The 23,072-nt window shown below is 41.3% G+C and overlaps 1 protein-coding gene and 1 long non-coding RNA gene across 17 annotated transcripts in view; one reads left to right on the top strand and one right to left on the bottom strand.

Annotated features, from left to right (window-relative positions):
• LOC123285356 (uncharacterized) overlaps window positions 1–6,482 on the top strand; it is a 106,313-nt gene extending 99,831 nt beyond the window's left edge. For 2 of the 3 annotated variants that reach the window (XR_011502728.1, XR_011502727.1), the window contains 2 exons: window positions 5,252–5,365; window positions 6,215–6,482. This is a non-coding gene — a long non-coding RNA (uncharacterized lncRNA). The remainder of the gene's footprint in view (window positions 1–5,251; window positions 5,366–6,214) is intronic. The other variant, XR_006527098.2, reaches the window with a different exon arrangement.
• The window catches only part of SAP130 (Sin3A associated protein 130), a 69,744-nt gene that overhangs the window by 38,613 nt on the left and 8,059 nt on the right, over window positions 1–23,072 (bottom strand). For 11 of the 14 annotated variants that reach the window (XM_044769238.2, XM_070507348.1, XM_070507350.1 and 8 more), the window contains exons 3-11: window positions 21,171–21,406; window positions 20,303–20,461; window positions 18,989–19,100; window positions 17,384–17,508; window positions 15,632–15,756; window positions 6,482–6,629; window positions 6,238–6,328; window positions 5,925–6,029; window positions 1,811–1,952 (exon numbers count right to left, since the gene is read on the bottom strand). In XM_044769238.2, coding sequence (XP_044625173.1) covers window positions 1,811–1,952; window positions 5,925–6,029; window positions 6,238–6,328; window positions 6,482–6,629; window positions 15,632–15,756; window positions 17,384–17,508; window positions 18,989–19,100; window positions 20,303–20,461; window positions 21,171–21,406 — 1,243 coding nt within the window. The remainder of the gene's footprint in view (window positions 1–1,810; window positions 1,953–5,924; window positions 6,030–6,237; window positions 6,329–6,481; window positions 6,630–15,631; window positions 15,757–17,383; window positions 17,509–18,988; window positions 19,101–20,302; window positions 20,462–21,170; window positions 21,407–23,072) is intronic. The other 3 variants (XM_070507353.1, XM_070507354.1, XM_044769242.2) reach the window with 1 other exon arrangement.

Raw genomic sequence — 23,072 nt, 5'->3', positions numbered from 1 at the left:
GGGCACCGACATGGCACCGCTCGTCAGGCCACATTGAGGTCGCGTCCCACAACCCACAACTAGAAGGACCTGCAACTAAGATATACAACTGTGTACAAGGTGGGTTTGGGAAGATAAAGCAGGAAAAAAAAAAAAAGATTGGCAACAGTTGTTAGCTCAGGTGCCAATCCTTAAAAAAAAAAAAGGAAGACTGGCAACAGTTGTTAGCCCAGGTGCCAATCTTTAAGAAAAAAAAAGAAAAACATAGGCATACAAAACAGAAATGAAAAAACCCCCTCATGTCTCAAAAAACTGTTTTTATTTGTGGATGAAATAAAATCCAAGAGGAAATCTAAGAGAATCTACAAACTTTAAAAGCTAATAGTTGTATTCAGCAAGGTGGATTGACATGAGATGAATATATTAAAACCTGTAAGTATTCCTATATACCGTAATAATCAAACAAGAACATTTTAAGATGCTCCAAGTCTGAAGTTACTTACTTCATGTGCAATGTACCAGGTCCTTGCTATGGAAGAAGGGAGACACAGATATGGAATGGGGGAGGTAATGGGGTTAAACTAAAGGTATCAGCATGTACTCAAGGACTTTTAAAATGCTATATACTCCACAGCTCCGCCCGCTCAAACGGCCTAGAAGAAACGACAATCCAGGAACATCGAAGAGACCTTCACTTCTAAATGATGAAAAGGAATGGGGCTCCTTGAAGAAATGGGAGGTTCCAGGGCTCAGACAGACAATGTTCAGGAGGAGCCTGGAGGATCTTGTTGTGGTGGGAAGTAAGGATGGGCTAGGGTAACCAGGAACGGCAAAACCCACAGGAACTAGTCTGAAGAGGCTGTCCAGGACCAACCCAGAGACAATTTGACCACCAAAACAGATGCCAGTAATGGACTATTAATGATGAATAAAACCAAATCCAGGAGCCTATGCTGATTTTAAAAAATAATAAAATAAATGGGCACAGAGAAAATTTCTTTTCATCAGAATGCCAACTAAAAAATGTGGGAGGAATGTTAGAAAAAGTCATTGTTTGCAATCATTATATTGCAACCATCAATTGATTCGGCCAAGAATCGTCACGCTCAAACTATTAAATGGAAGTTAATCGGGGAACAGGATATCTATAGTCTCAGAGTATTTCCACAGATTAGTTATGTACAAAGGAGAAAAATATACCTTTACAGTAGAAAAATCTGGCAAACATCACCTTCACCTAGTAATTCATGTTGACATAACTAATAACGGGACAAAAGGATAGCATGAGCTCTCTGATGTAGTAACAGTGAGAAGAACATATTGCCTAAGTGGTAATTGCTCCAAAAACGCATAAGCTAAATCCAAGTATGAGCAAACGATCTGAGAAGCCCAAATTGAAGAACGTGCTACAAACACAACTGGCCTAGGTATACTCTTGCAAACTGTCAGTGTATGGAAGAGGACTCATTTCAGATAACTGCACTGTGGTTAAGCAAGAGAATGTTTTTGTTCTTTGGTGATAAAAATGGAGGCACTCAGGGATAAAGAGCCATGATGCTGCAACCCTCGTTCTGGCAATGACTCAAACAGAGAAACACACAAAACAAAAAAATGGTTACTAGGAGAACAACCATCTAAAGGAGAACGGCTTAATAAATACAGCACATTTTCATAAAACTAAAAAGGAAATTACATACTGTATTATTTCCGGGGAAAATTTGAAAATAAGAATAAATAAATACATGCCACATTTGTGGGGCATTTTGTTTTATTGAAAAATCAAAACAACTATGACACAATGGGGCAGTGTGGCTGGCACCTTCGCTCCTACCTGTTGTCACTTCGGGTCTCCATGGCCACAGGATTTGGAGAGGCCCGATGTCCTGAAATGGGAATCAGGCTGCTCCGCTCTGCGGGGTAGTCAGGCTGGACGCGCGGAGAAGTGTGTGTGATCTGCTGAGGCACCACCTTGGCTATAAAGAGTAAAATCCAGTTACCCATCGCTCATATGCTTTTACTGGCATGCCAAAACATTCTTGGCCAGCAACAATCTTAAGAATGCATACAGTAACAAGAATCCTAAGTTTTTAATCAAAATAAAAAATGAAAGATGAGAATGTAAGGTTCAACTGAATTATCTCAACCCAATAATTCACGGACATGTTCACACTCTTATTCGTCAAAGCAGAGTTCAACATTAACACTTCAACAAAAACAGCAGCAGCCAAGCCCTTTTTCCCTAACCAAGCGTACTGGAGACCTTTCCTTAAAAAGGAGAAAAGTTTTTAATTAAAAAAAAATTTTCTACAAAAATTTGAATACACAAATGGCAAAGACCTTAGCTCCTACTCCAGGGTCCATAACTAATTAGTAATATGTAGCTAATCGGTAATGAGTTGATCATTTTAATGTCCAAGTTTCAGCTTCCTCATCTCTGAGGAGGCCTTCTTCTCTAGATAATCGCTTAATTTCCTATGTCCTGTGATTCTGCATAACATTTATAGCAAAATCAAAACAACCAGAGTTTCCAAATTAATCTGAGGCTCAAAGTTGCTTTCCTCTACAATTTACAATCAAATTTTGCTTACAAGTTAGAGCTGAACTGGGACATACTTCACTGTTGTTACAGACCTGTCCGTCAACTCTACGCTTGGGAACTTGGAAAGAACAGCTGTGACCTCAGAGACACCGGGACAGCTTCCATCTGTGTAAAGACCCAAGTTACACCAGTGACAGGCACATAAACACTGGAGACTAGGAAGACGCCACCGTGTTCCCCAAAGTGCAGCGCAGTGAAGACAAGCCCACCCCGAGGCCCAGTTATTTCCCGAGGGAGGCAGCCAGAGAAGTTTCCGCAGGATGACAGCTAGGCTGCCCAATCCAACCACTGACGATGGCATCTATTGGCTAACACAGAGAGAAGCTGCATGACACATTTTCCATCAGTAATCATGAGAGGAGGTGCTGAGTGGAAAGCAACTAAGCCTTATTTTTTCACTGTGCCCATAAAAAGTAGGAGAAAATAATGCTTTCAATAGGAATGCAGCTGTCATTTGACAGAGTAACTAACCAGTGGCTGGTAACCAAACACACACCCATGGATTTATACCTTTAATTTTTTTCGAATTAAAAATGCCACACATTCTCAATTATTAAAAATACATAAAACTTAAGGAAAAATATAATGTAGAGATCATAAGTTGGCTATGATGTTATCTCCAAAAATAATCTCTGTTTTCTGAATGCTATACTCATCTGACTCTGCTTTTTATAATGCTTCGACCACTGTCGTGTATGGGCCAGAGCACGGAGAAAAATAAGGATGGTACTCTATTGGAAATGAGCATTCATTTGAGGTGAAAACTCTACGCTCATGGTTAATGAGGCTTTTTTCCCCTGACCCAGCACATTCCTATCAGTAACTGGCTGAATGCAGTATTTAACCTCACCTGGAGAAAGCAAGTGCCACTTGGAAAAAGCGACTTAGGTGATTTTAATGTATCTCCATACTCCAAGTGAAAACCAACACTCTAGGGCTAACATCAGATTTCCCTTCTCAACTGAGATATCTTTGTACAGGGATCCTATTATGATGTAACAAAGAAATATCTGGGCTGCTAGAAAAGAGGAAAACAAAACTAGAGCCTGAGCCTGATGGAACCCAACGGAACCCATCAGAGTAAGCAGCGGATGTTAAATCTGTTTGTACACCTCTGTCAAATGATTTTCATATCTAGAATTCCGTAAATGATTAAAATTCAAAGAATGAGCTGGGGAGACATAGAATCCAGTAACTTGGGAGAGGTAAAAAGTTAGCAGTTTTAGCAAACGAACGAACACATTTCCATCTCCCGGTACTTTCAGTGCGTTTACTTCCACAGTGTGATCTTTTAGGAAGGTACAGTGACACTAACAAGAACTAATGTCCAAATAATTCTTCACAGAGGGTTCGAGATGAAACCAGAGAGCACCTGTAGGGTACACTGCCCCCTTTTTACAGGTCTAATTTTCTTCAAAGCTACAGATTCCCTAGTGAGACTCTCCACTGTAAAAATTAAAAGAATGGGCTTGGTTGGCACTGACGTGACAGCACTGAGGATAACTGATGACACTGCTGGGTACAGCCAGAAAATCAATGACCTTTGTCAACCAAAGTGCATTAAGGCTAAACCCACACACAAACTAACTTCTTTTCACAGAAGCAAAATTAAATTCAGAGGGGTGTGAGAGAAGTCTGGTTTCTCCCACGTCAGGCCATAGTGCACACTAATGTGAGAAAGACCCAGCAGCAGCGTTCTCTCAAAGTGCTCTGGGGGCTTGGTGTCAACTTAAGGGCTGGATGGCCTGGTTACCTAAACCAGGAGTAAGGGTTTCCTGGGTCCTACCATTGTTCTGGAACAGCGTCCTCGAAGTTCGCTGAGAGGGCTATGAAGCCGCAGCCCATCTCGCATGCGAAGGAAGGAAGCAGGGAGGCAGGGACCACCTCAGCACCAGGACACGGCAGGGGGGAAGCCGCACTTCCACGTCTGCTCACCAGATTTCTGACAGTAAAGTCTATCAGTGTGCCCTCTCAAAAAGCAGTCTTACTTCTAAAAGTACAGTCTATCAAAAATATAGCAGCTTTCCCCTATCTCTGGGAGTGGAGAACAGCAATATGACACGCTCACCATCGGAGAACCAGGGCCAAGGTAACACTAGCAACTCAGACCCATGGCTTGTGGGTTAGAGAGAGCAGTGCAGGGGCTGGCCCCATGGCCGTGTGGCTAAGTTTGCATGTTCCACTTCGGCGGCCCAGGGTTTCACCGGTTCGAATCCTGGGCACGGACATGGCACCGCTCACCAAGCCATGCTGAGACAGCCTCCCACATGCCACAATTAAAAGGACCCACAACTAAAAATATACAACTATGTACTGGGGGGCTTTGGGGAGAAAAAGGACAAATAAAATCTTTAAAAAAAATTTTAAAAAAAAAAGAGAGAGAACAGTGCTGTGCCTCACAGGCCACAGTCTCTCTTTGGAAGCTGTGACAGTGACATATCAGCCGCTAGGACAGGCATCAGCCACCTGCAGCCTGCTGGCCAAACCCTGCCTGATGCCTGTTTCTGTATGATCCGTGAACTGAGAATGGTTCACACTTTTAAATGGTTGGGGAAAAAAATTTTTAAAAGTTATTTCATCACACATGAAAACTACATGAAATTCAAATTTCTGTGTCCATAAAAAGTCTTCCTGAACCATGGCCACGCTTATTTGTTTACATCTCATCCACAGCTGAGTTGCTGCGGCACAGACCTACAAGGCCTGCAGAACCTAGAACACTTCCTATCTGGCCCCATGGAAACGGTCTGCCAATCCCTGCTCGTGAGGACTGACGTTTGGTTGCCAGTAAGTTTTCAAAAATTTTTTAATATTCAAAGTACACACATATTTAAAAGGGGACTAAACAAAGCCTGGAAGAAACTCTGGGGTGGCCATGCAGTACGTCGGGCAGCACTCAGATGAGAACCAGGGTGAAGGATGCAAGGTGTAGCACTCGCCCACTGCTGAATCACACAGCGATTTTTCCTGAACACTCTATCAGTGTGCAAGTTCTCTTCATTCCACATCTTTGCTTCTTTCTTGCTTTCTCTGTAGCTCATGTCTAACTATGTCAGTAAAGTGAACTTATTTCTTTAAAAGGTACACATAAAAGACGCAAAGTTTGATGGAGGAAGTCAAAAGTAGAGTCAAAGTTTACTTTGAGCTCTCAGAGACTGTTATCCTTTTACACTCTACCATCAATGCCAAATCTGTATGACAAATAATATTAAAAGTTAAATTCAGGGCTGCTTTGAAAATCAACAACAACAACAACAAATCAGTACTAGCCGTCTATCTGAAGCCTTGGCGGGAGGGGCTGAGCAATTCCTTTGAAGCTTCCGTCTGAAGGTCGCACGACACTTACCGACAGGGATGTTTGAGGTGGTCACAGCAGTAGCATGGGATGAATGTGAGGGCATTGTCATGGTAACAATTGTACTCGTGGGAGCTTGCGTGTGTGACACAGATCCTGAAACGGGAGAGAAAAGGAAACTCTTTAACAATGGCCTCTCAGCATACATTACAGATTCTCAAAAACATGAGAAAAGCTCTTGCGGAAAGTTAAGAGAATTTTTCTAGCCTAATCTTTCTCTCTGACTGAAGCTGAGATGTGAAAAATTAACCCACCACTTATGCCTCATTCTTCCCTGGCAGGAGGAGCAGGGTTGCCAACTTACCGGCCGTGGTTGCTGAAGGAATGGTGTTGGTTGCCAAGATAGGTGCTACTGTTGCTGCAGCCACTGGTGTGCCTGTACTGAAGATAGTTTTCTGTGGGGGAACCCACAACCCAGGATTAGAAACAAGAACACTGCCCGCTCGATCCAGTTTAAAAGCAATCACTGCCTTCAAGATTGCCAGGTTCTTAGCAAGTTTTGCACAATTCTGGTTTTTAACCCACAGAGTATTCACCTCTTGTTTTACCTGAGCCATGGTATGAAGCTGCTGTTTTGGTGTCCCTAAGGCAGGGTGAGATGGCAGCGTGATTCTTGTTGTCACATCACGTGACTGGGCAGGACGCTGAATACTAATTGCTGCAGATGGTGGATGCTGGATAGACAAAGTTGGCCGACTGAAAAGAAAGAAAAGACATTATGACTTACAACTTGTCTCCAGACACAATGCAGGCAGTCAAGGCCATTTAGTATCTTGTGCTATAGCACAGTTATTTTTTCATAGGTCTGTGAAGTCCACAGTTGCACAAATGAAGTAAATGGCCCACTGAGTTTCTCTCCTGAAACTGCTGTAAGCCTCATTTTAAAAGGTATCAATGTGTACTACGAACTGAATAAATTAATCCCTAGTCATTCTCAGTGTCCTTGATACAATTAATCAACACTCTATGACAATCTCCAGTAAGCATTATTATAATGAACACTTCATTTTGTGGACAAAGCTGAAGATACACACTAAGGGTCTCATCATTATGAGGGAAGATTACAGACAACCTTGATTAATAGCAGCTTAACCTGTGACCCTTGAAGCACTGACTCTCCCCCCAATTTTATATCATTCCTTACCAGATGACAGAAAGTTAGTTATAACTGCCTAATGATCGAAAGGGATATCAACACAGACAGCAGGTCAAATTAACATGCAGCAAGCTACTGAAATTGCAAGAAACAATGGCAAGAAAACTTGACAGAGTAACAAAGTTGGCATCTCAAGTCAGAGTGGGGAGAACGGACTACTGAATAAATGAAGTTGGGAAGACTATGTAGCCATTTGGAAAAAATCAAATTGGATCCATACCTCACACAGTATACCAGAATAAATACAAAAATGATGAAGATGACAGAAAATAAAAAACTACATGAAGAAAAGATAGAATCCTTTTACAACCTTGAAGTGAGGGAGAGCTTTCTAACTATTAAAAGCTTTCAAAATCCAAAAGCTATGAAAGATCAATAAATTTGACTTGGTGAACAAATGAGCAAACCTCCTACATAGCAAAACACACTACGAGGAAAGATCTTCATATACTAAGAGTCCTAGAAATCAATGAGAAAAAGAGCCTAATAAAAACAGGCAAAGGATATGAATAGCTGGTTTGCTAAAAAGAAAACACAAATGGCCCCTGAACAAAGAAAAGATCCTCACTCTAGCTCATAGAAAGAGGAACGCAATTTAAAATACAAAATATGATATATGAGATATCATTGTTCACCTATCAGATTGGCAAAAAATCCAAAATACTGACAGCATACTCTGTTGTTCAAGCTGTAAGGAAACAGGCACTTTTAAACATTCTGTAGGGAGTATAAATTGGTCTAAATGCTAAGGAAGGCAATTAGATAGCAGGTATCAAAATTACAATCAAATATACCCTTGATCACTTTTGGGAATTTATCCTATAGATATTCTTGCACACATGCATAATGATGTAAGTATAAGGTTATTCACTGCAATATTATTTATAACAGTAAAGTACTGGAAACAACCTCAAATCCATTTATACAATGGATCACTATATTGCGACTAAGAGAATAATGAAACTCTGTATGTACTAAAATGGATAGCTTTCAATATACGTTGTTACATTAAAAACAGAGTAAAGAGGAATATAGGCCCAAGGGGCCTAATGGTTAAGGTCAGGGTGCTCTGCTTTGGTGGCACAGGTTCGGTTCCCAGGCACAGACCTACAGCAATTGTATGTTAGTGGCCATGCTGTCGTGGCAGCTCACATACAAAAAGAAGAAGATTGACAACAGATGTTAGCTCAGGGCGAACTTTCCTCGGGGGTGGGCGGGGGGGGGGAATATATATATATGTGAATTAAATAACATTTTGGGTAAAAAAGTATAAAAGTAAGACTTGCATGTGAATTATTTAAGAAACACTGGAAGATTACTCAAAGAGCCATTATGAAGTTACTTTGGCAAGGCAAAGGGAAAGGGGCACAGGAGCTGGGTAGACAGGGACAGAGGAGACAGATACTTCTTACTGCATTCCCTTTCGTGCTTTTCTATTTTGGAACTATGTGAATATGAATTAGGAAGAAGAAAACATGGAAAGTAAAGGTGAAAACATGACGGGGACTTCCATGTGTCCAAACGAAGAAACTGTTTCATCACAAGCAAGATCGTCTTTCAAAATGCTTTAAAATCAGAGCCAGTGGGATACTGGTGAATAAAGTTTACAAACTGAATAAAGGAGGGTTTTCCTTCTGTAGAAACAGAACTCCACAGCACATCCTCGGAGTTCAAAGGAAAGCTGAAGCCTGGCTACAGATGCAACTATGGAACTTGGTGGGACTCACTGAAGAGAGAGCCTACTCTCAGAGACTGGACTTTGAACAGTTGACAACATGGGTCACCAAGTACAGTGCCATGAAAGCCACCCACTCCCGCTATCTACAATGAAAAACACGCAGATACACATGTATACATAATTAAAATAATGACAAATTTTAGGATGGATGAAGCTAATTATGGGAATAGTTTTGAAGATCCTTGTAACAAAGAAGAATGCCAAGAGAATCACCAGGAAAGGGTCTCCTCAATTCAAACTTTAATGTGCTCATATTTTAAGAGGTCCAGCTCACACAAAATAACCCCAAAAAAGAATATTTATATTGAATATTTAGATACGTTTTTAAGTGTTTTGACAGCATGGACTATAGCAGTCTTTGATTTTCATTTATTCTAATGAAAAACACCATGTTGATTCATATAATGCACATTACGTGCCAGGCATGTTTTAAGTGCTTTACATATATTAACAGAGATACTCCCTATAATGATCTCTGAAGTAGGTAATATTATCGCCATTTTTCTATGTGAGGAAATTAAGGCATCTACTCTTTGACCTAGCACTCCCACTTCCACAAATGTACCTTGAAGGTATACCATCACAAACATGCAATAGCATATGCCAAAATGTCCATCAGTACATCCATAAGCTGGGGTACCACGCAGCCAAAAAAAAAGAATGAGTAAGGTATCTCTACGTACTGATTTGGAGTCATCTGCAAGATATATTGAGAGAAATGGAAGGTATGAAGCAGTATATATAAATATAATCTGCTGTATTTTCTGTAAGAAAGAAGTGGAAACAAGGAAAATGTGTTTATCTGTGTGTATACTTACTCTCATAAAAAGAAACTCCATCAGAGGATACTAAATGGTGACCTACTGAGAGCAGATGGCAACTTGGGAGGGGACAGGGGACTCATGAGTCCATCTTTTCATATAGATTTGACTTTTAAGCAAAATTGATATTTCACATGTTTAAAAAAGTGAAATCAAAAAGCAAAGTCTAAAATTAAAATATTTAAACAAATAATCCTAACTATACATTAAGTAATAGTAAACACACTTGAAAGATAACCAAAAAATGAATCACAGGTTACCTCAGAAAGCAAAACGACAGCAGCATGGGACATTGGTATCTGTGGAACAGAGATGAGAGCGATACTCCTCATTTTACAGCTTTTTATATGTTTACGTTTTGGAAACGTGAATTTAAATCAGGAAAAAGAAAACGTTACTATCTATCCCACAGAGAAAAGAATCACTTCAACTGACTTTCCCACTTGAACACATTCCCACACTGCTTAGTGGGACCTAGTCTGAGGACAAAAAGAATAGTGAAGAAATCAAACTTCACTCAGCAGTCTTATTGTTAGTAGTAATAAAGGGTTAATTTATGACAAATAGACTTGGGATTCTGAATTAGCTTGAAACTATTTTTTATGGATGAATATGCATATTACGGACAAAAAAACCCAAGTAGTTATATTAATGTCTTCAGGAAACAAGGTTTTCAGTGTAAGAGAAGATAAACAAAATCTAAGCAAGAAAAAACCTGTAACATTAAATTTCTTTTGAAAATTTCAGTATGAAGACTATGACTGTCTTTACTATATTGACTTTGTCCACAGAAAGTGCACAAAGCAATGATACGCCAGAAGCAATGTGCACCCTTAGCACCCAGATCTTGGGTTCTAAATACCATTCTCCACTAAAAGGAACCAAGGATCCTCGGAGAAATGGATGATTTCAAGACTAAAGAAGCAGGGAAAGTAAACAAGAGCCTGATTCATCACGTACCAGAACAAAAGCACTCAAAGATTAATAGGAGTTATCAAAAGGACACTCGAGCCAGTTCATGGGGAATGTCCCTAGCCACATTCGGGGCAACTGGGAGAAAAAGAAAGGGATTTTGATTAAAACACATTGAATAAATAAAACATCCCTGAGTCCATAGTGGCAACTCCTACCTGCCCCCTGAAAAGGTCAGAGACTAAATATGGTCAGCCAGCTACAAAGTACTCCCAAGTCTATAGTTTTGATCGCTATGCTATTTCTCCCAGTGATCAGTTTTTTTCCTTAATGGCCTCAAAGGCAACTCTAGGGGTAGAGACCCAATTTAGAAACTTGACATATACAGAAAATAAGGGGTTAATTTACAACAAATGGACTTGTGACCATCCTCCAGTGTTCAGCTAGGTCTTTGTTTAACTTGTTTAGAGTGAAGACAAGTACTGAAGGCAGAGACTGCCAGTTTGCTATCTTCTCCTTTTCCTTTCAAAGAACAGTATCAAGGAAAACAAAAAAGAGGAATACGACCTCCATCTTTGGCAAAACTAGGAGATACCTGAAACCTCAAACCACGGAAGAGGTAGCAGAATTGTCAAAGATAGTCATAACCCAACAGGAACCCAGGAGCCAATGGACAGAGAACTTCTGCAGCTGCAATTTAAGGAATAAAATGTGGTAAAGCATAATTCTCCAAAGTGAGGAGAATACTTTCACAGAGGCAGCCAAAATCTTGTTTGTAACAGTGGGAGTTGGCACTGAAGCAGGACGTGGATCTGAACCAGTTCCGAGATCCAAGAAGCAAAGCATGAACCAGGAATCACACAGATACAGATAAGCCTCGTATGGGAAACAGTTGCTCTCACTGGGGAAGAGAGAAATTTTGCCATTTTGAGCAGTCTATCTCCACCAGCAAGAGAGAAGTAATGGCCCAAAACACTCAAACACAGGATCCTGGGTTATTAGGAAAATTTCTCCTAAGCAGGTATATGGCCCAGCTTATAAGAAGAACTAATTATAAATACTGGTCCAGAATGAATTCAATTCAAAGGTGAGCACTCAGAACAGAACCAGCACAAGATCTATTTAAAGATGCTATAAGAGGGGCCGGCCCCGTGGCCAAGCGATTAACTCTGCGTGGTCAATTTTGTGTGCTCCGATTCGGCAGCCTAGGGTTTCACTGGTTTGGATCCTGGGCATGGACATGGCACCACTCATTCACCCACGTTGAGGGAGCGTCCTACATGCCACAACTAGAAGGACCCACGACTAAAATATACAACTAGATGCTGGGGGGATTTGGGGAGAAAAAGCAGGAAAAAAGAAAAGATTGGCAACAATTGTTAGCTCAGGTGCCAATCTTAAAAAAACAATAATAAAAAAAGATGCTATAAGAAAAAAGGTGGACAAGAACAGGGGAAAGTCGACTACAAACGACTTCACTAAGCAGAAGAAGAAACATAATGAAATAACTCCTTCCACAAAACGAAAACACAAACCAAAGATTTAAGAGCTCACAGGAAGAGATGACAACACACAAGGAGATAAAATACATGGGCAGACTGCAAGGGAGAAACAGAAGACAATTATTCAGCTATTTCAGGAATGAAGGCAAAATCAAAAGTAAAACATGAAAGACAATGGTGAAAAGTCAGGGACAGAGAAGATGGTGAGAAAATAAGCAGAATCGAAAGGGGAAAAAATAGTTACAAAGGATTAGAAAGGAAGTCATGCAAAAAAGATCCAACAAACACATAACTGGGTGCCCCCTCCAAATAAAATGGAACAGAATCAACATACGAAGATAGAATGCAAGAAAACTTTTCATAAATACAGTTTTATGCTCCAGATTAAAAAGGCACACCACGTTCCAGAACATAACAATACTTAATGGTTATTACCAAACACATCCTAGTAAAGCTGCTGAAATTCAAGATAAAGAATCGGGTAGATCAGGCAATCAGGCAGAAATATCAACGCCCTTTGAAGAGGTTAAAAAAAAAAATCAGGCTGGCCCCAGACTCCTGTACAGCATTACCCAGCTCCAGAAGGCAGAGGAAAAATGTCTATGAAGTACTCATGGAAAGAACACATAAACCAAGAAAATTCTTTATCATACAAACTTCTGCTTAAGTACAAGGCTATCCGGGAAACAATTTTGACCAAGTGAAAACTCAAAATACTGGTCTGTAAGCCCTTCTCGAAGAAAGTAATAGAGAATAAATTTCATTCAACCAAGCGATGAGCAACAACAAAAATCATCAAAGAACTGTCAGGATTGAATCTATTTAACAGAAGGAGTAAGACTTACCACTTAAACTTCAGGAGGAACTTTCCTTCTTTTCCTATGCCTTGAACCAATTTAACTGTCACTGGTTTATCTGGTCTTTGAGAGTCTAGCAGAATTCAATGAAACTGCCTGGGCCTAGGCAGTTTCTAGGGGATAGAGTACTTTGAAATTTTTTTCTATTTCTTCTAAGGAAATTGGTCTGTTTAAACTTTCTATCTCCAGAATTCAAAGGGAGTTACATACTAGGAATTTATCGTAGTTCTAGATGCAAGAAGAAAAGGCATCTGGTCATTAGAGTTTCTGGCTGTTTAATTCACTAGAGCATTTCTAGTGCCTAGAGCAGAGACTGGCACACACACAATGGATATCGGTTGTATGAGTGAATGCTGAACATATATCTGACAAAATTCAATATCCATTTTTATTCAAAACTCAATAACCTGGAAAAGACAGATACTTCGATAACATGATTTAAAAAAACAACTTAACCCCAGTTTTCATTGTACACGTTTATACCTTTTGAATGTCATACCATCTGAATATATTAACATTTTAAAAATAATGTAAAGTTAAAATGAACAATACACAGTCTATTTTATGTTGGGCAGTTTTCTCTCTTTGTCCTTTGGGCAATATATTCACTTACCAAAAAGTAAAGTGTCTTTATTTTATTAAAGGGAGGACTAATGAAGTTGAGAACTTGCCTAATGTCACAGAGCTCGTAAATGATGGAGCTAATGGTTAAAGGTCAGTCCTAGGCACTGTTCTACAATTCAATGTTATTGCCTTCCGAGTTCTGTTCTGGGTCTTCTTGTCACTCTGTTTATTGCCCCTGGATGGACTCAGATATCTCAAAGCTTTAAGTGTAGTCCACACATTGATGACTTCTAAACCGATTGCACAGACATCTCTTCAACCACCTGTTGACAACAGCCGTTTAATTGTTCCACAAACTCAGTGTCCTGAAAGTCAACCTTCTTTCTAAAACCTGCTTTTCTTTCCTTTGTTTCCTTTTCACTTACTTGGTCACGCAAGGAAGAAACCAAGGAGGCATCTCAGACTCCTCCCTCTTCCTCACCACTGTGCCCTGCTTCCAGCTGGCAGTCAAGTCTTAGGGACGGTCTCTAGGTTTCTGACAGCTCCATTCTCCATGCCTACTATCCCTGCTTCTGTTCACTGAATCACTTCTTGTTTATATTGCCAAATGACTTTCCCTGGCATTCATCTAACCAAGGGCAAGAACCAAGAAAGACCACGGGAACTCTTGTGCTCCTGGCAAGACACACATCCCACCGCCTTCCCCAACTTTCACAGCCTCACCACCGCAACACAGTTTGGGGATGATGACAAATACCATCAAGTTTTCATCCCTGATTGTGTCACTCATAATAAGTATCTGAGATCATCCCTCATCAACCAGACTTTATCCCTGTATGACTGTAAACCTCTTTACTGTACTATTTTCCCTTTTCAAACGCCCAACCCTTCCACTGTACTCTATCAATTTACAATCCATCTTTAGCAAAATCCCCTCTATCCTCAACCTCTTCTCTGACCATATGCTTTACCCTCCTGCCCTAATGAATGTTGGTGGTCCCCTGAGAACCCGGCTTCCCCCTACAGGCCTCTCAACTGGGAGTCATTTTCTGTCTCATAAACCTCTTCCCCATCTATACTGCCTTCCTTTATCTCCTCCAGAATTCTTCCCTGGACTCCAGACTGAGAGATTAACCTATCTCAACATCTCCACTTGGGTGCTTAGAAGTCAGCACAACTTTAAAATACCCAAAACCAAAGTCTGGAATTCCTCCCACAAACCTACTCCTCCCATGTTTGCCATCTCAAGTTAATGCAATTCCACGCTCTTAGCTGCACGGGCCAACTAGTGCTGCCAGTGTGCTGACTCTTCTCATTCTCTCATAGCCCCTGTGTTAATCCTCCAGAATGCTCTTGACTATCTTCAAAATTCTCTTCAGAATCTAACCCTGTCTTTCCACCTCCGGCAATCGTCTCTCCTGGATTCCTGCCATACTCTTGTAAACATCTGTGTTTCCAACTTCGCCTCTCCACAGCCTACTCTATCCAGCAACCAGGCTGATTCAACTAAAACTTCAGGTCATGACACTGTTCTGCTTAAAACTCTGCTAAGGCTTCCCACTGCATGCCAGCAAAGTCCAAATCCTTAGAGTGGTTCATAAGGTCCCACGTTATCTGGTGACCCTGTTACCTCCTAAAATAATCTCTTGCTATTCTCCTACCATTAGCCTCTTGCTGCTCCTTATATGTGACATACTCACTCCTGTCTCAAGGCCTTTGCACTTACTGTTCCCACTTCCTTGAATGCTCTTATCCCAGGTATATGGCTCACTTCATTATATCTTTCAATTTCCTACTAAAATGCATTACCCACCAAGCCCTCCCTGATGACCTTACATGAAACAGTAAGCCTCTGCACTGCCCATCCTATCACTCCAAAGCCCATTCACCCTCATTTTTCCCCAAAGCACTTTTCACCATCTAAAAAACTATGTATTTTTTTTAATCGTATGTCTCTAGCCCGTAAAGATGGACACTCTATGAGGGCAGGCTGTCTCTCTGTTTGTTCACTGCTTTATCCACAGTGTCTAGAACACTTAATGGCTTATTAAAGAAGCACTTGATAAATACCGAGTTAAATGAAGGAAGGAAAAAGGGAGAGGAGGAGGAAGAATAGTGGGATGCTTATCTTCAAACCCCCAAACATACCTAAGCGCCGAGTCAGTAGCATGTGCTGCCGTCGTAGTGATGACTGGAGACTGAGCTCTGGTGGCGGACACAGTGGCTACCACCGCAGGAGGGATGGTATTAGAGGTGGTCACAGGTGGACGAGACTACCAAGAGAAGAGAAAAAACAGTTCATTTAAAACAAAAAGTGAAATAAAATATAGTAACCCAAACACTAACAAGATAATATGAAACTTGGGCCTCTAAATAAGTATATTTGTATCCAAATGAAAGTAAATTCTCACCCTTCTGATGAAAGAATTCTCTTTTTACAAAGACCAAGACTCAGAATTCTCAAAAAAATCCTATTTTGACTGGATAGTACACAAGTCTCTTCTTTCCAAATACGACTGGATTCAGAGTTCTGTCCTATTATTAGTATAAACTGGCATCTAATGCTTCGGATCTAGAGTTCCCACAGACCTGTTTTTCGTCCTGGTGGAGACATTTTACACTACCACACCACCCAGTGCTTTCCACAGAGGGCCTACTTGGCTATTGGATAGAGCTGCTGGCTCTCAGGCTCCAAGTCAGCATACAAAAGGCAAACACATGGTAACAGTATTCTTTGCTGGTGGAAGATTCAGGGTAGCCAAATACTTCCCAGATGTTTTCACATGGATATATGTCCCTTAATACTACACCTGTTTGTAAAATCTTCACCTGACAGACAAGCTCCACACTGGGCTTCATCTGCTTGTCCACTCCAGCTCTTCTGAGTAGTCCCTCTTTCTTAACCCTGACACACACAGTGAGACCCTCAAGCTCCGCCCATTCCTGATCTGTCACCTCCAGACCTCGTACCTGCTGTGCCTACTGCTGGCGCTTGCTGTCTCACACTAGGGCTGCTGCACTCTCTTCCGCACTAGTGAGCGCCTCGTCTTGGTTCTCCTCTTTCTCCAATCCCTCCTATACACCCTATATACTCCCAGGGGCCTAGTCAGTCTCCAGTAGGTTTTGTTAGCCAGCATGGTCTTGTCTTTTGAAAGCTCTAGGCTGGACAGCTCCCACTCAGGACTCATAATCAGCTCTCTTCCTTATTGTCTAAACCCAGCTGTTTCACACATATTACTGGTCTGGGCCCCAAAGGTATTTGAATTTCTACCTCCTATATATAATTCAGCTCAATTAATCTTTCAAAGACATTTCTTTGATTATACATTACTGTATTCAAAAAACTTACTGGCTCTCTACGCTATACAAAATCAAGTTCCCACCCCACTTCTCAGAGTTCTGAACTTAGAGACATCACAATATCACCTAATAAAACATTATATGTCAGTAGTACTGAGGCCACAGATTTCCTTGAAGAGAGGTTGAAAGGCATGGATTGTCTTCCTCAAAAACCATACATATGTGCATAAAACATTTAGGGGTTCATAAACCTCTAACCAAATTAGAACCCCTCAGCTCGAGCTGGCCTCTACCACATATTGTATATAAGCAGCACTGTCTTCCTCGCCATTGTTCACAGGATTGCCCGCTTTGCTTCCTCTTCACTTCTCTGAAGCCCCATCACCGCACAGAACCCAACAAAAAGCCTTCCCTTACCACCTCTCTTCTAAATTCCCTCCGTCGATCACATGACATCGCATATAACTCAACCTTCCCTACACCTTGGCGACTAGATCCAAAGTTCCGTGAGGTCATAGGACTCTCACAGCGCCTAGCAGAGTGAGTAACTCAGAGGCGGCACTCAATGCCTGCTGGCTGACGGCCCATGGCTTCACGTGCCTGGATTGGTTGGTGAATGATGTGCTGCACTGCTGGCTGAGCTGTAGCGGCATTTGGCAACTGGGAAGTTGGCCTCAGGACCGTGGTTACTTTAGAACTGGACATCACAGCAGCAGCAGCTGCACCTAGAAAAACAAGTTTTTTCATTAGTATGGCCTATAGGCTCACAATTTAAACAGTTCCAATTACAGTCCCTAGAAAACAATCAGAATAATTTCTAAAACTCAGCATGTCAATATTCAGCTGAAGCGCTTTACGTATACCTCTCATTACACAGAAAATTAAGAAAACATGCACTCAAGGGCTGACTTTTTGTTTTTTTCATTTTTGCCGAGGAAGACTAGCCCTGAGCTAACGTGTGTGCCAATCTTTCTCTATTTTGTGTGAGTCACTGCCACAGCATGGCTGCTAAGTGGTGTAGGTCCACACCCAGGATCTGAACCCGTGAACCCCAGGAACCAAAGTGGAGCACACCAAACTTCACACAGGATTTGCCCTTTTTTAAAATTTCATTTTTATTTTATTTTATTTTTTGCTGAAGAAGATTCGCCCTGAGCTAACATCCATGCTAATCTTCCCCTTTTTTTAGTATGTGGGCTGCCAGCACAGCATGGTTGCTAACAGAGCGGCGTAGGTCCGTGCCCAGAAACTGAACCCAGGCCACCAAAGTGGAATGCGCTGAACTTAACCAGGAGGCCACAGGGGCTGGCCCAAGGGTTGAAATTTAGTAAGATTAATAATCTGTACTGCTTTTTCAAGGCCATTCTTAAATGAAACTGGCTTTTTGTTTCTGAGCTGCAGGTATGTGGCAGTGAAGCACACAATGCACAGCGTGGCATGGTGCCGCTGCCCTGACTCAGGCCAGGGCTCCAGCAGCTCCACCAGCAGACAGTGAGAGTTCACCTGAGCCACCAGCAGGACAAACATCAACACAGTGAAAAAGGCGAATGATGCCTTAGCGTTTTTGTGAAAGCAGTTTTGACCCTACACAGACCCCCTTGCAGCCTGTGACCCTAACTTTGAGCATCGCTGAGTTATGTTATGACCAAGTAAACCTGGTTTTGCATTTGTTAGCCTGATTTGCCAACAATGATTTTACATTCTCCAATAGAAGGTAACAATTTCTGATCAAGCAGTTGAGAAAACTCATTAAATTTAATACCCTACAACCTATGAGAACTTAATTTTAAGAATAAATTGATTTTATTGCTATGTAAGCAAACACATTTGAGTAACCATTATCGGTAAACTTTAGAAATATTCAGCATTAATATTTGTGACTTATTTATTAAAAATGAACACCATGCTTAGAATATCATAGCTTTGAGGAATTCCTCATTACAAAGGACAAATTTTAGACCATACTAAAAACTCCAACTGCTTTAAGTTCACACACACATATATACACATATACACACTGGTAACGCAACTATAAGAAGCACATATTAGACGAGGCGAAAAGGTTATTGCTCTAAGTTTATTGCTACTGTCAGGCAATTTTCTTAAGTTAATTCTAGGTACGTTCTGTGTTATCATATCTTCTACCAAATGTATATCCACTACTGCATTTCCCAAGTTTGAACAAAACACGCAGTCAGTCTTCACCTCGAGGTAAATGCGAAGCTCCGATGTGCAGAGGGGGCCCAGGAGCGTTGCTTCGGATAATAGACATCTGCACATTTGTGGTCATGATGTGGTGCAGGTTACTGGGATGTCCCTGCAAAAACAGGATGTAATATTATTTCCACGTGCTTGGTCTTGGCCATCGGTGCTTAGCCACTGTTCCTAGGAAGTCAGCTGCCTCCAAATGTAGGTCAGGTGGTTGTCTTTGGACAGTGAGCAGCCAAGAGAAAGGACATTTAGCTTTTTGTGCACAGCATACTGCGTGACAACCCATGCCAGCAGGCACGTGCTAAGTGACCGTGAGGACCCATCAGTCCCTCAAGCCTAGCTGGCTGCTAGATCCCTCTAACGGATGACACCTTTGTCCACTTTCAGACACTCTCATTGTCAACATTAGTCTCTCACACTTGTTTCCTGCACCTTGGCCAAGAGCTGCTTTTTCCCGTGCTCACCCTTTCCTTTTCCCACAGCTGCAGTCTTCCATTCCTTATGCTACACAGGATTTCTAGGGAAGAGGCGGCAGCGTCCGGCAGGGATCCCCTACCAGTTCTTGTGCCCAACCCCTTAACGCCCCTTCCTCACACTCTCCCAGACTGACGTCAGTGCTTCTCAAGGGAGGGTTCCAGTACTTCGGGAAGTACTCGGCCGTACAACAAAAGGAAAAAAAAAAAAAAAGAGTGCATCTTTTTGGTATACCAATTTTTTTCTTGAAAACTTGAAGGGAAAGAGTTTTAAGACTCAGTTTTTTCATTGGTAAGCAATTAAAATATTTAAACAAATCAAATACATATTATGGAGTAGGACTGTAACTTCAAAAATACATTCAAGTTAAAACATAAGACTACAAAATAAATGTCCACGACAGGTGCACTGTTTGAGGGAACCTGCCAGTTGCTCAAGAGATGCACATTCACTCTCCTCAAGAAAGACCCAGAGAAGCACTACTGCCGTGAGGCTCTTAGCACCCCCACAGTTTTGTACCTACAACCAAGCACGACTGGACCCTGAGCTCCGCAAGGACGTGGACGCCCCATCCAGATTTGCATCTCTCACTGAGGGCAGTACCTCGCACAGAGCAGACGCTCGATACACACTGGCTACAAAGACCACTGCGCACACCGGTGTTACTCCCTACAGCTGGCCTTCTCTCAGACCTACTATCTTCCCCTTGCAGGTATCAGTGACCATTTAATTTTTTACTTAGTACAGTGCCTAACGTACTGCCGGCATTCAATAAATAATGATCAACAGTTTGGCATCTCAGTTTGAAAATCAGCAAATTAAGAGGAAAAAAACCTGTTGTCCACTGATTGTTGCCACAGGAATGGCTGAAGCTTGAGGGATGCTACTCTCCATGGTAACGGTAACCTGCCCTGGAACCTTGGGGGGAAGTGACAAGGTAGAAGGTGGAGCAGGAGCAATGGGACGGCTAGGCATGGTGGGCTTCGGGGGCGGCTGCAAACAGAAAACCACACGAAACATATCAATAGCTTTTTACTAGTGATGCATTTCATTCTATAGTTAAAAGTACACAAATCAAACCTGGAAAGTGCCAGGAAAGATGCCAGAAGCCTGATATATTTTATCTCTCAGCATCACAGCTTTTCCATTGAAGTACCAGCATTTCCATTTTACAGATGAGGAAACAGACAAAGCAAGGCTAAGTCACTTGCTCAAAGCCACACAGACAGTAAAAACCAGAACTGGGACTACAGCCCAGGTCTGTATGGCTCACAGCCCCCATTCCTGCTTCTATACGATGCTGCCTCCCAAGTTTGCACGGAAGTAAACAAAACTCCCAGTAACTGAAAAATAACCACACAGCAATATTCTCAGATACCCCCAAATTAGCAAGCTATTAAAACAAAACCTTGGAGAAGGGTGCCACTCCAAGATAAAAACTGAGTTAGCATGCCCATAACTCAAATAAAATCAATGTGAAAGTGGCCACTAGAAAAGATCCTGTGATGCCAACTGCCCAGCGGCACGAGACTAGGCACTGCAGAGCGGCAGAACTCTGAGTTCCAGAGAAGAGCTGAACTGAGAGGTCAAAAGGAAAAAAACTATGATCCTAGGATACAGCCTAAGACTTTGTGAAAATTGTCAGGAATATTAGCCAGTCTTTAGCTGTGGTTCAATGTGAAATTTTAAACCTCTCCATTACCTTCATAAGTCCCTCCGAAAATGAGAGTGGCACTGCTGGCGTCAGATGTGCTGGTGGGGCTGTCACTGTGACAGGTGTGCCCGATGCAACAGCATGGTGTGTAGACAACATCTGCACCTGTGGATAGGGCCTTACCACAACAGGCTCTTGCTTCTCTTCCCGGGACTGTAGGGAGCTGCTGGAACCCATGTGCTCCCTGGCAGTGACTTCAGCATCTCGACTAGATTCATCGTTGACTAGTAAAGACAGTGAGAGTGACAGAGCATGTCATAACCTTCCAATATTTATTAATATAATAGCACACACAAGAGTGGCCCTTACAGTTAAGTTTTGGGGTTGATAAATAGACCATTTCCTTGTGAGATTTTCTTAACAAGGAGAATATGGGCATTAGATTCCCGATGGGTATTTAACCCAACAGTCACGCGTGTGGAACACAGTACTTGTTTTGGATATTGCGGCTTTCCCACTCCTGTGAACAAAGGGCCTGGCAACTATCTGAAACGGCCTCAAAGAGTTGAAAGTGCAGTACAAGCTATGGGACAATTTCACTGAAAATATTTACTTAAAAAGTTACAAGAACCCAACATTAAAAAGATAATTTTAATACAGTTATTAAGTGCAAGAACTCATAATTTTTCAAAATAAATTTTCAGCCCAAATCCCTCCGGAGTGAACGTGGAAATCTCTATCACAAAGCATGTGCCCTTTGAGACTTAACAATTCCACGTGCAGGAATGCATCCTATAGATATATAGCATATGTGTAAAATGACTTCTGTACAAAGATATTTGTTTCAGCTTTTTTATATTAGTAAAGGAACTGAAAAAAACCTACATGTCTATCAATAGGGGACTGGCTATAAATTATGGTATACTCACACAGTAGACTACCATGAAACCTTAAAAATAAAACAAAGAAGCTTCTTAGGTATTCTTATGGAAAAATCTACAATATATATTATTTAAAAATATATGAACACATATAGGTAAAAAAAGCAAGGTAGAGAATTGTGAAAAAGTTGGGGCCACCCTAGTGGCATAACAGTTAAGTTCGCAGGTTTTGCTTCGGCGGCCCAGGGTTCACGGGTTCGGATCCCGGGTGCAGACATGGCACCACTTGGCAAGCCATGCTGTGGCAGGCGTCCCACATATAAAACATAGAGGAAGATGGGCACCGATGTTAGCTCAGGGCCAGTCTTCCTCAGCAAAAAGAGGAGGATTGGCAGCAGATGTTAGCTCAGGGCTAATCTTCCTCAAAAAAAGAACAGTGAAAAAGTAAATAAAATACACACATATAGGCATTTATATTTGTATATGGATAACATAGCTCCAAAACCATCTTGCTTGCTTGAAGGGAAAGAATGTGGATGAGTGGGGACAGGGATGGGAGACAGACTTTTCACTGTATATTCTTTTTCTTTTGGAATTTTGGACCATGTGAACATGTAACCTATCTAAAAATTATGTTAAAAAAATCAAGAAATTGATGTAATGAAAGAAGAGAGTTTACCAAAATATTAACTCATACTTTTCTATCATTTTTCCAAAATAATATTAACATCATTTTTCTGAACATAAAGATTATACTTATGTAAAAACTTTTATCTGGAAAACTATAAAGAACATAAAGTTGCTCCCAGAGTCTATTAATATTAATATTTTGGTAAAACATTCAGACACTTGCCTCTTTAATTTTGAGTGGGTTTTTACTTAACTTTTTATTGAATTATAACCTTCATAAAGTGCACAAATGTTAATTGTACAGCTCAATGAATTTTCACAAACTGAATACATACTGAGGAACCAGCACCCAGATTAAGAAGCAAACCTTACTGGTTCCCAGGAACCCTCTGTTTAGCCCAACTGCAGACACTAACCCTCCCAAGTATACTCACTAACC

Source organism: Equus asinus, chromosome 4, assembly GCF_041296235.1.
Source record: "Equus asinus isolate D_3611 breed Donkey chromosome 4, EquAss-T2T_v2, whole genome shotgun sequence".
In the NCBI taxonomy this organism is placed as follows: domain Eukaryota; kingdom Metazoa; phylum Chordata; class Mammalia; order Perissodactyla; family Equidae; genus Equus; species Equus asinus.
This window is presented reverse-complemented; position numbering and strand designations above follow the sequence as displayed.